This window comes from Oncorhynchus mykiss, chromosome 8, assembly GCF_013265735.2.
Source record: "Oncorhynchus mykiss isolate Arlee chromosome 8, USDA_OmykA_1.1, whole genome shotgun sequence".
NCBI lineage: Eukaryota > Metazoa > Chordata > Actinopteri > Salmoniformes > Salmonidae > Oncorhynchus > Oncorhynchus mykiss.
The window spans coordinates 30,265,705-30,282,198 of NC_048572.1; the positions used below are offsets into that span (position 1 = coordinate 30,265,705).

General features: G+C 45.5%; 1 protein-coding gene across 1 annotated transcript in view; it reads right to left on the bottom strand.

Moving 5' to 3' along the window:
* The window catches only part of LOC110529225 (MAGUK p55 subfamily member 5-A), a 28,757-nt gene that overhangs the window by 2,120 nt on the left and 10,143 nt on the right, over positions 1 to 16,494 (bottom strand). The window contains exons 4-13 of the mRNA XM_036985270.1: positions 15,355 to 15,432; positions 7,613 to 7,741; positions 6,970 to 7,131; positions 6,623 to 6,700; positions 6,325 to 6,508; positions 4,872 to 4,940; positions 4,372 to 4,443; positions 3,701 to 3,868; positions 3,023 to 3,225; positions 1,601 to 1,711 (exon numbers count right to left, since the gene is read on the bottom strand). Of these exons, the coding sequence (XP_036841165.1) occupies positions 1,601 to 1,711; positions 3,023 to 3,225; positions 3,701 to 3,868; positions 4,372 to 4,443; positions 4,872 to 4,940; positions 6,325 to 6,508; positions 6,623 to 6,700; positions 6,970 to 7,131; positions 7,613 to 7,741; positions 15,355 to 15,432 (1,254 nt within the window). The remainder of the gene's footprint in view (positions 1 to 1,600; positions 1,712 to 3,022; positions 3,226 to 3,700; positions 3,869 to 4,371; positions 4,444 to 4,871; positions 4,941 to 6,324; positions 6,509 to 6,622; positions 6,701 to 6,969; positions 7,132 to 7,612; positions 7,742 to 15,354; positions 15,433 to 16,494) is intronic.

Genomic DNA, 16,494 nt, shown 5'->3' on the forward strand with positions numbered 1-16,494 from the left:
GTAGAAAAGGACAGTGGTTATAGATATCCTGGCTAGATGTAGGGACACAGTAGGGAAGGACAGTGGTTATAGATATCCTGGCTAGATGTAGGGACACAGTAGGAAAGGACAGTGGTTATAGATATCCTGGCTAGATGTAGGGACACAGTAGGGAAGGACAGTGGTTATAGATATCCTGACTAGATGAAGGAAATCACAGTAGGAAAGGACAGGAGTTACAGATATCCTGGCTAGATGAAGGGACACAGTGGGAAAGGACAGTGGTTATAGATATCCTGGCTAGATGTAGGGACACAGTAGGGAAGGACAGTGGTTATAGATATCCTGGCTAGATGAAGGAAATCACAGTAGGAAAGGACAGGGGTTATAGATATCCTGGCTAGATGTAGGGACACAGTAGGGAAGGACAGGAGTTACAGATATCCTGGCTAGATGTAGGGACACAGTAGGGAAGGACAGTGGTTATAGATATCCTGGCTAGATGAAGGAAATCACAGTAGGAAAGGACAGTGGTTATAGATATCCTGGCTAGATGTAGGAAATCACAGTAGGGAAGGACAGTGGTTATAGATATCCTGGCTAGATGTAGGGACACAGTAGGAAAGGACAGTGGTTATAGATATCCTGGCTAGATGTAGGGACACAGTAGGGAAGGATAGTGGTTATAGATATCCTGGCTAGATGTAGGGACACAGTAAGGAAGGACAGTGGTTATAGATATCCTGGCTAGATGTAGGGACACAGTAGGGAAGGACAGTGGTTATAGATATCCTGGCTAGATGAAGGAAATCACAGTAGGAAAGGACAGTGGTTATAGATATCCTGGCTAGATGAAGGGACACAGTAGGGAAGGACAGTGGTTATAGATATCCTGGCTAGATGAAGGAAATCACAGTAGGAAAGGACAGTGGTTATAGATATCCTGGCTAGATGAAGGAAATCACAGTAGGAAAGGACAGGAGTTATAGATATCCTGGCTAGATGTAGGGACACAGTAGGGAAGGACAGTGGTTATAGATATCCTGGCTAGATGTAGGGACACAGTAGGGAAGGACAGTGGTTATAGATATCCTGGCTAGATGTAGGGACACAGTAGGGAAGGACAGTGGTTATAGATATCCTGGCTAGATGAAGGAAATCACAGTAGGAAAGGACAGGAGTTACAGATATCCTGGTCAGATTAAATGATGCTAAATTGACATGTTGTTTTCAGAATGTTAATGTTCGTAGGTAGACACTGGGTACACTAGACAGGGATGTCCATTCCAAAGGGAAGGGATGCTAGGGAGATAAGTAGGCCATGTCCAGAAACAATGCCTAGCCTCTACCTCCTATCGGAAAAGATTGCAAATGTACAAGCAATGTGGCAAAAATTCCACCTAGACCAGTAGATGGCAAGGCATAACTATTACTATACTAGCAGAGGAGTGTTTAAGCATTGTACCAACAAAAGGGAGTATAGTTTCTCACAGGCATATATAATCGACATGATACGTGTGATCAATGTAGTGACACATTCACTGTGGATATGAATGTATCAACGATACTTGCTGATGCTGATAAAATAGTTTTTTTGTGAGATAAGAAGAGCAGGAAATACCTTTGGGTTTTTGCCATCCTTGGCCAGCAGGGTGCGCAATCGCTCCTGAGAGGGAGGCGCAATGAAGATCACATAGGGCTTGAGGTTGGAGGACCGCAGTACCCGCAGTGACTGACAGAGAACAAATGAAAACAGCAGCAGGAAGAGAGAAGGTTAGAGAAAAGGTAGGTAATAGAGAAGAGAGTAATAGAGTGGTTAGTATCTTTCAAACCCTGCTTATGAAATACTCTCCACAACGGTGGTGGAAACAGTGCCCAATTGTCATAATTGAGTAAAAGTAAAGAGACTAGAAAAGAAAAAAAGTAAAGATACCTAAATAGAAAATGACTCTAGTAAAAGTGATAGTCACCCAGTAAAATACTACTTTAGTAAAAGTCTAAAAGTATTTGGTTTTAAACATACTTAATTATCAAAAGTAAAAGTATAACTTATTTCAAATTCCTTATTTGAAGCAAACCAGACGACACCATGACATTTTTTATTTACGGACAGCCAGGGGCAAACTCCAACACTCAGACATGATTTACAAATGAAGCATTTGAGTTTAGTGAGTCCGCCAGATCAGAGGCAGTATGGATGACCAGGGATGTTCTCTTGATAAGTATGTGAATTGGACCATTTTCCTGTCCTGTTAACCATTCAGAATCTAAATACTTTCGGGTGTCAGGAAAAATGTATGGAGTAAAAAGTACACTAGGTCTTTAGAAATGTAGTGAAGTAAAAATTAAAAGTCAAAAATGTAAATAGTAAAGTAAAGTATATTCCCCAAAAAATACTTAAGTTGTACTTGAAAGTATTTTTACTTAAGTACTTTACACTACTGCTCCACAACATATTCTCAACTATTGGCTAACAAGAGCCCCACTTTAAACATAACATAACATAGGATAATACAGCCTTAATAAACCCTTTATATGGCCTGTTTAGATGCTGAAAAACATCATGCTCTAAAATGTGTGGCCAAGGGCTATGCCACATTTGGCAAAGCACCAGATGTAAGGACCTATCATCCTTCATGTAGAATGACTTGCTTCCACGTGATTGATGAAACATCTACGTAGCGCTAAAGAAGTTATATGCAGTGCCTATGAAGTTCTATGTAGTGCTAAAGAAGTTCTATGTAGTGCTTATGAAGTTCTATGTAGTGATAAAGAAGTTATATGTAGTGCTAAAGAAGTTATATGTAGTGCTTATGAAGTTCTATGTAGTGCTAAAGAAGTTCTATGTAGTGCTAAAGAAGTTCTATGTAGTGCTAAAGAAGTTCTATGTAGTGCTAAATAAGTTCTATGTAGTGCTTATGAAGTTCTATGTAATGCTAAAGAAGTTCTATGTAGTGCTTATGAAGTTATATGTAGTGCTAAAGAAGTTCTATGTAGTGCTTATGAAGTTCTATGCAGTGCTTAAAAATCAGTGTTTTCCTACCTTAGTGTGCAGGCACAGCAGACCGATCCTGCCTGAGTTGATGACCTGTCGAACCGAGTCACTGCTGGTGCCGTACAGGTTCCTTTCGTACTCCCCAGACTCAATGAACTTCCCCGCTGCCACATCCGCCTCAAAAGCCAGCTGGTTTACAAAGTGGTATTCCCTCCCGTTCTTCTCATGTATGCGTGGGTTTCTAGTTGTATCTGAGTGATAATTATTGTGAAATGAGAATTTTGTATTTTAAAATGTACAATACCAGTCAAAAGTTTGGACACAGCTACTCATTCCAGCGGGGCAAGACTTGAGATGGGTCTAGGCTACACAGTTATTGTGTGACGTTAAGTTAGTGTCTAGTCTATTATAATAAACAGTTTAACATAAAATAATACATGAGAAATTGGTAGAAGCTAAGCTGTATGTAGTGGTAACGTTTACCCTACCTGATTGAATTCCTGTGGTCATTCGTCAATGCTCCAAGCTATCAAACTCCATCAAACTTGATTTAAAATGCATTGAATAATCACAACACTATAGAAAATGGACACAATAAAAGATATTGAAAATCATACCTAACAGGCCACTAACTTAACATCACACAATAACTGTGTAGCCTAGACCCATCTCAAGTCTTGCCCCGCCCTCTATTCCCCAATCCCCTCCTCTCATTGGTCTACTTACGTGGCACGGCGCCGGCGAACCTGTCCGGCTCGATGGACAGCAGCCTTTGCCGCAGCTCGTCCTGCCCGCTGTTGGGTGGACCAATCAGGGCGATAGGTCGCTTGCGATTGGCCGGCTGGTGGTAGAGTGCCATCTCCTCATAGGTCAGGATTTCGTCGGCGTAGTAGTCTGGGCAGGACAGAGGTAGGTAGAGAGGTGGGGGTGTACTGGAGGTGAATTGTTGCCATAGAAATGTTACTCTATCAGATAGGTATATCTGTTCGACATGACATATTTCTATCTGAATATTCAGCCGAGGGTAAATGTTGCCGATAGAAATGTAATGGATAGAGCAGGCATGATTCCTGCGTACATGTCACACCAACACCAAGTCTGGCTCAGGAACCAGCAGGCTTATCAAGTCATAGAATGTACATAGGGACATTGACTGAGAGAGAGGCCAAATCCCAAATCAACTCCTATGCCTATGTAGTATGTCTATGACCTATGCCCCCTCTATTTTGTGAATATCCAAGAGGACTTGACAGGTATAAGCTCCACCTTGTCCTCTGATAGGCTAGGTGGAAGTTTCACCATTTTGCTCATACCTATAAATCTCCACAAATGCATAGGGGTCTAGGGGTCGATTTAGGATTGGACCAAAAAGAGCTGGGAAAAAGAACTAGCCTTACCAACGTTCCTGTTGGGGTTGTACATGGTTTTCTTCCTCTGCTTCTTGTTCTTCATTGCACACCAAAGCTTCCCTGGAGAGAATTAGATGTGGAATGTTATCAAAGGCTGATTTGGAGCCTATCAAATCAAATCACTTACCTACAAGCCCTTAACTAACAATGCAGCTTATCAAATCATAATGACAGCGATCATATGCCCATGTTGAGTGAGTGTGTGTGTGTGCATGTGTGTGCGTGCATGTGTGTGTGTGTGTGTGTGTGTGTGTGTGTGTGTGTGCGTGCGTGTGTGTGTGTGCATGTGTGTGCGTGCCTGTGTGTGTGTGTGTGTGAGTGTGTGTGCGTGCGTGCGTGTGAGTGTGCCTGTGTGTGTGCCTGTGTGTGTGTGTGTGTGTGTGTGTGTGTGTGTGTGTGTGTGTGTGTGTGTGTGTGTGTGTGTGTGTTAAGACGCTTGTGACGATGGCTGGAGTGTGTAACTGTGCAGGGAGTATATAAACCCTTACCTGGGCTGTCAGGATTCCTGTCCACAATGTTTTTCTTCATAGCTTCTCTCTGCTGCTGGAAGCTCTTCCCTGGGAGAGGGAGAAGGGAGACAGAAACAAGTGTGTTTTAATGAAAGTGTTGATGAAGCCTAACTCTGCACTATGACTAACCCATAGGCTGCCATAGTTTATAGTTCTTCAAGGAGGAGGTTGATAAGCCTCATATCAGGGACAAGCCCTTCCAGGGACTGGTTGTCTTCATCCCTGTCCCTGTAGACCTGCCACCAGCTGGGGTCAGGCTAGGTGTTGGGGTTAGGGTGGTTAAGGTTAGTGTTGGGGTTAGGGTGGTTAAGGTTAGTGTTGGGTTGGGGTTAGGGTTGGGGTTAGGGTTGGGATTAGGGTGGTTAAGGTTAGTTTTGTGGTTAAGGTTAGGGTTGGGGTTAGGGTGGTTAAGGTTAGTTTTGTGGTTAGGGTTAGGGTTGGGGTTAGGGTGGTAAGGGTGGTTAGGGTTGGGGTTAGGGTGGTTAAAGTTCGTTTTGTGGTTAGGGTTAGGGTTGGGGTTAGGGCGGTTAAGGTTCGTTTTGTGGTTAGGGTTAGGGTTGGGGTGGTAAGGGTGGTTAGGGTTGGGGTTAGGGTGGTTATTAAAGTTAGTTTTGTGGTTAGGGTTAGGGTTGGGGTTAGTTTTGTGGTTGGGGTTAGGGTTAGGGTTGGGGTTAGGGTTGGGGTTAGGGTGGTTAGGGTTCGTTTTGTGGTTGGGGTTAGGGTGGTTCGGGTTGGGGTTAGGGTGGTTAGGGTTGGGGTTAGGGTGATTAGGGTTGGGATTAGGGTGGTTAAGGTTAGTTTTGTGGTTAGGGTTAGGGTTGGGGTTAGGGTGGTTAAGGTTAGTTTTGTGGTTAGGGTTAGTTTTGTGGTTAGGGTTAGGGTGGTTAGGGTTGGGGTTAGGGTGGTTAGAGTTAGTTTTGTGGTTAGGGTTAGGGTTGGGGTTAGGGTGGTTAGGGTTGGGGTTAGGGTGGTTAAAGTTTGTTTTGTGGTTAGGGTGGTTAGGGTTGGGGTTAGGGTGGTTAGGGTTAGTTTTGTGGTTGGGGTTAGGGTGGTTAGGGTTGGGGTTAGGGTGGTTAGGGTTAGTTTTGTGGTTGGGGTTAGGGTGGTTAGGGTTGGGGTTAGGGTGGTTAGGGTTAGTTTTGTGGTTAGGGTTAGGGTGGTTATGGTTGGGATTAGGGTGGTTAAGGTTAGTGTTGTGGTTGGGGTTAGGGTTAGGGTGGTTAAGGTTAGTTTTGTGGTTAGGGTTAGGGATAGGGTTGGGGTGGTAAGGGTGGTTAGTGTTGGGGTTAGGGTGGTTACAGTTAGTTTTGTGGTTAGGGTTAGGGTTAGGGTGGTTAGGGTTAGTTTTGTGGTTGGGGTTAGGGTTAGGGTGGTTAAGGTTAGTTTTGTGGTTAGGGTTAGGGATAGGGTTGGGGTGGTTAGGGTTGTGTACCTGGAACTAGCCCGGCTAGGGGCTGGTTGTCCTCATCCCCGTCCCTGTAGGCCTGCCACCAGCTGGGGTCATCCTGGCTGATGATGTGGAGGATGTCTCCCTTCTGAAAAGACAGGCCCAGCTCCCTGCACGGCACGTACGGGTCATCAGACGGGTCGTAGTTAAAGTAGGCCCTCACGTGCATCTGAAGACATGGGTGACACCATCATCTCTCCAAAGAATTTATGAACTGATTAGAATTGAATAATTGAACACACATTCTGTGCACACACATACACACTCTGAAGGAAAACCTTACCACAGTCTGCCTGTGTGAGGGTGTTTTGTTCTGAGAACTGGGGATAAGGAGGAAGGTCAGAGTGCCATGCATTTCCACCTGAGGAGAGAGGAGAACACAGTAACACACAGTGAGTAGAATCTACATGGAATCAGCTTGATTGAAATGAAGAAATAATCACACAATACAGTCTCGAGGGACCAGACCTCAACACATATTCTGGTTCAAGAAAGATGAGAGCGGCGCTATATAAAATGTTATATCCATTAGATCTGACGGCATCAATGTACCACTGACACCAGTCAATTTAAATATGACAGATGTGATATCCAGTGTGAGCGTTCCTGACTTGTTAACCCGTTCCTCACCAGAAGGTCGTGGACCTCGTTGACGTTCTTCCCGCGGACAGGCACGCCGTTGATCTCCAGGATCTCATCTCCCTCAGCCAGGAGACCGCTCCGCTCGGCTGTCCCGCCCTTTACCACACGACTCACCACCACGCTGTCCATTTCGTTACGAACCGTGGCGCCCTGGGCAAAAACCAGTCAGACATGCTTATCAGTGCAAACCACCTAGACGTACTTGACACAAAGACACAAAGATCCACCACAAAGACAAGTCTTCAAAGGGGACATACAATACAATACATGACATGCTTTATTGGTCTACAGAAATTGATATTGATATACAGTATACATATATATATTGCTGTCCGAGTACCCAACCTGACACAAAACACACATCACAAGCTGGGAGTAGCACAGGCAGCACACAAGCACCCCTGGAACAATCAATTGCCTTGATCAAGTGCACAACAGCAGCATGTACTGTAGTATTTGGGATATTGAAGCCGGTAACCCTCCAGCTGCTGGCTCACTCCTTGCAGACTTCCTCCCAGTCAGTTCAGGGATTCAGCAACTGGTAACTGGTCATTTGTGAGGGATAGCAATTAGAATATCTTGGAGCATCAGAAGAGATGGGTGTGTGTGTGGGGGTGGGAGAGTGGCTCACCAGAGGAATGTCGCTGGCCTTCTCCAGCCGCACCAGTTTGACGGTCTCACCCAGGTACTGAATCAGTCTCTCTTCTGGGTCCGGCTCCAACTCCTGCTCCGCCACACTGTCATGGGCCTGCATCAGAGCCTGGGATGAACACAACACACACAGGCACATGGATGAGAAGGAGTGTGTGCCATGAGAACTGGGAAGTGTGTGTATGCGATTTTGTTTGAATTAGATTGTTGTAGTAATGACTAAGGTGAATTGGAGCTTCTTGATCTTGAGCCACTACTTGATACACAGTGTATCCACACGCATATCCTTTCATATTCACCAGTTATTGGAAAAGGTCAAGGGGGAAACCTAAACTCTGCTCCCATCCCATGCTTAAACATGCACCTGTTACCGAAAGCTCACCCTGTCTCTCTCTCTCTCTCCCTTCTTCCCTCCTTATCACAAGCCGTCAGCAGTCTCCACCTCTAAGCCAACAAGAATACAAAGATTACTCCCCCACTTCGTTTAAGGTGACAGGCGCTCCGTACTCCGCAATTAATAACCGTCGAGCCAAATTAGTGTCTCTATCCTGCAGCAGAGAGACTTGAGGAGCCAGAGAGGAGGGCTGGCTAAGCTTCCAGCGTACACACAATCCGTCTTAATCTGCCCTGCATTTAGGAGGCAGGATTCCCCTCCATCAATCATCAAAACACCTCGATCTCGGCATTCCACGGAAGGAAGGAAGACGGCAGGGAGAGGAGGAAGGAAAAAGGGGAAGAGGGAGAGAGGGAGGCAGTTTTGTGTTGTTCCTAGCGGTTAACTCTGTGAATTGTGATCTGTGCCCAGTGGGAGTTCCCTCCCTGTTTCATTCCATTTGCTTCAGTTTAAGAAATGTATTGCAACAGAGTCGGCAGAATGAATGCACCCCAGTCGGAAGTTTACATACACTTAGGTTGAAGTCATTAAAACTCGTTTTTCAACCACTCCACATATTTCTTGTTAACAAACTATAGTTTTGGCAAGTCGGTTAGGACATTACTTTGTGCATGACACAAGACATTTTACAATAATTGTTTACAGACAGATTATTTCACTCATAATTCACTGCATCACAAATCCAGTGGGGCAGAAGTTTACATACACTAAGTTGACTGTGCCTTTAAACAGCTTGGAAAATTCCAGAAAATTATGTCATGGCTTTAGAAGCATCTGCTAGGCTAATGGACATAATTTGAGTCAATTGGAGGTGTATCTGTGGATTTATTTCAAGGCCTACCTTCAAACTCAGTGCCTCTTTGCTTGACATCATGGGAAAATCAAAAGAAATCAGCCAAGACCTCAGAAAATAAAATGTAGACCGCCACAAGTCTGGTTCATCCTTGGGAGCAATGTCCAAACGCCTGAAGGTAGCACGGTCATCTGTACGTACAACAGTACGCAGGGAAAATACCATGGGACCACGCAGCCATCATACCGCTCAGGAAGGAGACGCATTCTGTCTCCTAGATATGAATGTCTTTTGGTGCGAAAAGTGCAAATCAGTCCCAGAACAACAGCAAAGGACCTTGTGAAGATGCTGGAGGAAACAGGTACAAAAGTATCTATATCCACAGTAAAACGAGTCCTATATCGACATAACCTGAAAGGTCGCTCAGCAAGGAAGAAGTCACTGCTCTAAAACTGCCATAAAAAAGCCAGACTAAGGTTTGCAACTGCACATGGTGACAAAGATTTTACTTTTTGGAGAAATGTCCTCTGGTCTGATGAAACAAAAATATAACTATTTGGCCATAATGACCATCGTTATGTTTAGAGGAAAAATGCTTGCAAGCCGAGGAACACCATCCCAACCGTGAAGCACAGGAGTGGCAGCATCATGTTGTGGGGGTGCTTAGCTGAAGAAGGGACTGGTGCACTTCAAAAAATCGATGGCATCATGAGAAAGGAAAATGACGTGCATACATTGTAGCAACATCTCAAGACATCAGTCAGGAAGTTAAAGCTTGGTTGCAGATGGGTCTTCCAAATGGACAATGACTCCAAGCATACTTCCAAAGTTGTGGCAAAATGGCTTAAGGACAACAAAGTCAAGCTATTGGAGTGGCCATCAGAAAGCCCTGACCGCCTCCCGGGTGGCGCAGTGGTTAAGGGCGCTGTACTGCAGCGCCAGCTGTGCCATCAGAGTCCCTGGGTTCGCGCCCAGGCTCTGTCGTAACCGGCCGCGACCGGGAGGTCCGTGGGGCGACGCACAATTGGCCTAGCGTCGTCCGGGTTAGGGAGGGCTTGGTCGGTAGGGATGTCCTTGTCTCATCGCGCACCAGCGACTCCTGTGGCGGGCCGGGCGCAGTGCGCGCTAACCAAGGTTGCCAGGTGCACGGTGTAGCCTCCGACACATTGGTGCGGCTGGCTTCCGGGTTGGATGCACGCTGTGTTAAGAAGCAGTGCGGCTGGTTGGGTTGTGTATCGGAGGACGCATGACTTTCAACCTTCGTCTCTCCCGAGCCCGTACGGGAGTTGTAGCGATGAGACAAGATAGTAGCTACTACAACAATTGGATACCACGAAATTGGGGAGAAAAAGTGGTAAAAAAAGAAGAAGAAGAAAAAAAAAAGAAAGCCCTGACCTCAATGACATAGAACATTTGTGGGCAGAACTGAAAAAGCGTGTGCGAGCAAGGAGGCCTCCTGACAGTTACACCAGTTCTGTCAGGAGGAATGGGCCAAAATTCACCCAACTTATTGTGGGAAGCTTGTGGAAGGCTACCTGAAAGGTTTGACCCAAGTTAAACAATTTAAAGGCAATGCTACCAAATACTAATTGAGTGTATGTAAACTTCTGACCCACTGGGAATATGATGAAAGAAATAAAAGCTGAAATAAATCATTATCTCTACTATTATTCTGACATTTCACATTCTTAAAATAAAGTGGTGATCCTAACTGACCTAAGACAAGGAATTAATCCATGCTCTTGTTACTTCTAGGTTAGACTACTGCAATGCTTTACTTTCTGGCTACCCGGATAAAGCACTAAATAAACTTCAGTTAGTGCTAAATACGGCTGCTAGAATCCTGACTAGAACCAAGAAATTTGATAATATTACTCCAGTGCTAGCCTCCCTACACTGCCTTCCTGTCAAGGCAAGGGCTGATTTCAAGGTTTTAATGCTAACCTACAAAGCATTACATGGGCTTGCTCCTACCTATCTTTCTGATTTGGTCCTGCCGTACATACCTAGACGTAAGCTACGGTCACAAGACGCAGACCTCCTAATTGTCTCTGCCTGGCCGGTTCCCCTCTCTCCACTGGGATTCTCTGCCTCTAAACCTATTACAGGGGCTGAGTCACTGGCTTACTGGTGCTCTTTCATGCCGTCCCTAGGAGGGGTACGTCACTTGAGTGGGTTGAGTCACTGACGTGATCTTCCTGTCTGGGTTGGCGCCCCCCTTTGGGTTGTGCCGTGGCGGAGATCTTTGTGGGCTTTACTCTGCCTTGTCTCAGGATGGTAAGTTGGTTGTTGAAGATATCCCTCTAGTGGTGTGGGGGCTGTGCTTTGGCAAAGTGGGTGGGGTTATATCCTTCCTGTTTGGTCCTGTCCGGGGGTATCATCGGATGGGGCCACGGTGTCTCCTGACCCCTCCAATCTCAGCCTCCAGTATTTATGCTGCAGTAGTCTATGTGTCGGGGGGCTAGGGTCAGTTTGTTCTATCTGGAGTATTTCTCCTGTCTTATCTGATGTCCTGTGTGAATTTAAGTATGCTCTCTCTAATTCTCTCTTTCTCTCTCTCTCTCGGGAGACCTGAGCCCTATGACCATGCCTCAGGACTACCTGGCATGATGACTCCTTGCTGTCCCCAATCCACCTGGCTGTGCTGCAGCTCCAGTTTCAACTGTTCTGCCTGCGGCTATGGAACCCTGACCTGTTCACCGGACGTGCTACCTGTCCCAGACCTGCTGTTTTCCACTCTCTAGAGATAGCAGGAGCGGTAGAGATACTCATATTTATCGGCTATGAAAAGCCAACTCACATTTACTACTGAGGTGCTGACTTGCTGCACCCTCGACAACTACTGTGATTATTATTATTTGACCATGCTGGTCATTTATGAACATTTGAACATCTTGGCCATGTTCTGTTATAATCTCCACCCGGCACAGCCAGAAGAGGACTGGCCACCCCTCATAGCCTGGTTCCTCTCTAGGTTTCTTCCTAGGTTTTGGGCTTTCTAGGGAGTTTTTCCTAGCCACTGTGCTTCTACACCTGCATTGCTTGCTGTTTGGGGTTTTAGGCTGGGTTTCTGTACAGCACTTTGAGATATCAGCTGATATAAGAAGAGCTGTATAAATACATTTGATTTGATTTACTAGGATTAAATGTCAGGAATTGTGAAAAACGGAGTTTAATTGTATTTGGCTAAGGTGAATGTAAACTTCCGACTTCAACTGTATATACAGTATAAAACACAGGAAAATCCTTTTTGACCACACTGGGCCTTTAAAGTCTTTATGCAGTCAATTAGAGGGCTGCCACACCCTCGTTAAGGGAACAGTTTTCAACTGGAGCTTGTTAAGGCACCCACATACGAGGTTCGGTTTTCGAATGGCGTGAGATTGTAAGCTTGACATCAAAAGGTGAAGCAGGAGGAAGATGGCGAAGGCGGGGATTCTTTGTTTGAAACGGATGGCACGTTGAGCGAAGATGAGCATGAGAAGGAGTGGATTACAGTGGCGAACAAGAAGGGAAATAAGAGAAGTAAAGTAGTCGTGGAATCTAGTAAATCCAAGCCTCTGACTCTGTTGTTGTTGTTGGAGTGAGCGTTTTGGACCAATGGCGTTATCTGGGAGATCCGTTTGACGTCTCGATGAAAATCATAGATGCGTCAACTGGTCTCACAACCACAGTCCATGTGTATGGCGTCATGTGAGCGAGCAACTTGCTGATGTCAACGTTGTGAACAGAGTGCCCTATGATGGCGGTGGGGTTATGGTAGGGTAGGCATAAACTGCAGACAACGAACACAATTGCATTTTATCAGTGGCAATTTGAATGCACAAAAATACCGTGATGAGATCCTGAGGCCCATTTTTTTAAAGGTATATGTGACCAACAGATGCATATCTGTATTCCCAGTAATGTAAACTCCATAGATGAAGGCCTAATTAATTTATTTCAGTTGACTGATTTCCTCATATGAACTGTAACTCAGTAACATCAATGAAATGATTGCATGTTGAGTTTATATTTCCGTTCAGTATAGATTCCGTGGTTGGTGCACGCCCGTGTTATTTTATCCTTTGAAGAAGAGTCTCAATCAGCATTCAGGATTAGACCCACTGGTTGTATAAATCATTAAGGACACCTGCTCTTTCCATGACATAGACTGACCAGGTGAATCCAGGCGAAAGCCAGGTGATCCCTTATTGGTGTCACTTCAATCAGTGTAGATGAAGGGGAGGAGACAGGTTAAAGAATGATTTTAAAGCCTTGAGACAATTAAGACATGGATTCTGTATGTGTGCCGTTCAGAGGGTGAATGGGCAAGACAAAATATTGAAATGTATTTGAACAGGGCATGGTAGTAGGTGTCAGGTGTACTGGTTCGTGTCAAGAACTGCAACGCTGCTGGGTTTTTCACGCTCAACAGTTTCCCGTCTGTATCAAGAATGGCCCACCACCCAAAGGACATCCAGCCAACTTGACACGACTGTGGGAAGCATTGGAGTCAACATGGGCCAGCATTCGATACCTTGTAGTGTCCATACCCCAGCGAATTGAGGCTGTTCTGAATGAAAAAGGAGGGGGGGGGGCCTTAATGTTTTGTACAATGTATTTTGGGTTAAGTGAGATACCATGTAAGAGCCAGGCTGTCCAACATGTCTCCTATCCGGAAGCGTGGAGGAGAGTGGAATAAGGGGTTAACGTTGAAGAAACCATGGTAGTTGGGTAAGAGTAAATGTTACTCGCCGACAGGATCCTGACATGTCGCATGTTAAAAAGGTGGACTTTGTATCATTTATTACAAGGAATCCTGTGGACGAATGTTCCGTCCTCACAGACCCCTGCGCCTGTATAGGGATGTGATTTGGACTATGTCTGAAGGGTGGGGAATGGGTTTTCGGATTTATTTTATTTTTGAATTGTATACGATGTTGGGGTTTTTCCATATCTCGCAATGGGGTGGCCTCCCGTACAGTAGGTGGCGGCATGCACCTTTAAAGTTTGTTTGCAGACCGCCATAATAGCAGAAAACAAGAAGAAAAAGAAGGTTCGGTTTGCTGCTAGCAGAACTTGGCTAGGCGAAGCGAAGGTCTTTTAAGGGAGTGTCTGAGACACATACGTTCGCTTAGCCTAGCCAAGTTCTGCTAGCAGCAAACCGAACCTTCTTTTTCTTCTTGTTGAAAAGCCAGAAAAAAGCGGCAATGTTACCGTTTGTCCCTCTTGATACACTGCAGCAACAACAACTGCCACTTCCTCAAAATAGTCAGAATAAATCTAAGATAAATCAAGGCATTGGTAATACATTTGTACATTTTTGCAGAGGAGGGTTAGTCGTACAATTTAACATTTAACTAAGTTGTGTGGTTCAGTATTTCTCAAGCGAAAACATTTGCATGAAAACCTAGTTGTCTCTCGTTGAATGACAACAAACACTTTATTGAAGAATTCTGTCCATAGTTCCCACTGCCACTAGGGTTAGTACGGTTGACCAATCACCGACAAAGGGGCGTAGACTATGGCTACCGAGCTTTGACGTGCCCCAAGAAAACATTTAGTGTGCCCGAACAGACAAACAAACCCTGCCGAACACCAAAACGTCACAAAACGTAGTCATAATATATGCGCAAACTGTTTTGACTGGGAAGCATGCGACAGGCTTTAGAGAGCACATCTCAGCGGTGCCAACGCCAGGCTGGCACGTAGCCCTGGGGTCAATCATGTAAACGTCAGCGGTAAGCCATCTATATTGAGTGACCTCTCTGTACCTGTGTGGCACGCATATGGGGCATGCCATTGAGCTAGACACTGACCAGCAAAGAAGCTTGGGTCAAGTGTCAAAGGGCAACTCTTAGGCTGCTACATAGATCTAAGGATTTGTTGATGGCATGCTCGGCTATAAACCCAAAGAAGAGATTTCAGTGTCGGAGATGCATACACTGTAAGTATCATCCTAATTGTATGTATCATGTTAACCTTCCAAATTCCAAAACCCACGATGCCCTGTAATATCACCTACACAATGGCCTTGTCTCATTTGGGAAAAAGTCAGTTCTCCACCCTCTCTCCTCTGTCCTCTCTCATCCGTGACCTGAAAAGCGTGCCAATTCATTAGTAGGCAAATGGAAGTGTCCTCCCTAACTTTCATCGAGGACAGTCATGTGTACCTTTAGTCAAGACACAGAGTAAAGTTCAAGGCCCTTAACGGGCCAAGCCACTTCAAACCCATTAAGTGACTTTCCTTAGCCCCTCTGAGGCTGAAGTCAGGATTGGATACAGTCGGACACATGAGGATGACTCAGGGATTCGCATAGACGTACAGTGTATGGAATCTATGAACAAGGCATATTCACAGATATCTGAGTGGCAAATTGGACATTGTGATTTTATCCATAGTACGTCTCAGGTGGCCAGCTCAGGACCACTGACAGAGTGAGGGGGCCATGGACAACCCGCAAACCAAATAATGTTTTCTAGATGTTATCCGAGGTGATGTTCCCAAATTGAAGGTTACGGGTTAAGTTCTGGTGCATCTCAGGTCTCTTACCTGGAAGTGGGGGGTGGTGAGTAGGCTCCTGAGCTCTACACCTTCCTCCTGGTGACTGGATTGTAGGATGCATTGCACCTTGAAGAAGAGAGGGGGGAGAGTAGGGAGAGATCAGGAGGGAAGGAAGGGGGAGAGAGAACGGGGAGGGGGAAGAGGATGGAAAGGGCGAGAGAGGGGAGGGAATGACAGAAAGAGGGGGAGAGAGTCGGGGAGAGGAGGTGAAGGGATGGTAAGGAAGAGAGAGCGAGAGAAGGGGTCAGGCTGTAAGCTGTATAAGCACCACTAAGTAAGCAGCATTGGTAATCTGGAACCGTCATTTCGAAGTTCAAAGTGTGCATGAGTTAATAACTTCACCAGCCAGGAACCAGTAGGGACATGGCCATCTTGAATACTCCTTGAGAATCTACGTGTGATTTAACATCGCAGTTGAATCATACAACTTCCTGAACACACACAGGACGGGGTTGAAGAATCACCCCGTCCTCAACATAGCCAAGGCTTTAGTCATTACTCACAAACGACGTCTTAGTATATTATCGTTAAAACCACCGATGGTTCATCCTGCTACGCTTGTCATCGTGTAGTGTATGCGTTATGACTGAGGGCTCATGTTATCAGAGGTATTTTGTCCTCATATGAAGGCCATAACAGTAAATATGTTTGCCTCAAAATTGAGGGAGTCTCAGCCTGCAAATAATTTGCTCTTACGGGAAGGTCATGTCATACGCCATTCTGCTGTTAACTTAATTGATTGGATTCCTCCGCACGCATGCGCACGCACGCACACACACACACACACACACACACACACACACACACACACACACACACACACACACACACACACACACACACACACACACACACACACACACACACACACACACACACACACACACACACACAGAGTTGGCAGCTCTCCAATGAGTCACAGTGGGGTTTCACATTCCAGACAGGGAAGTCACACTACTGTAACAGTCTCCATTCCAAATGGCACCCTATCCCCTAGTATACTACTTTTGACTAGGGCCCCTGGGGCCCATAGGGCTCTGGTCAAAAGTTGTGCACTATATAGGAGATAGGTTGTCATTTGAGACGGAGACTTATTCTGCTCACTGGCTGTTGCGTTGGAAAATAAAG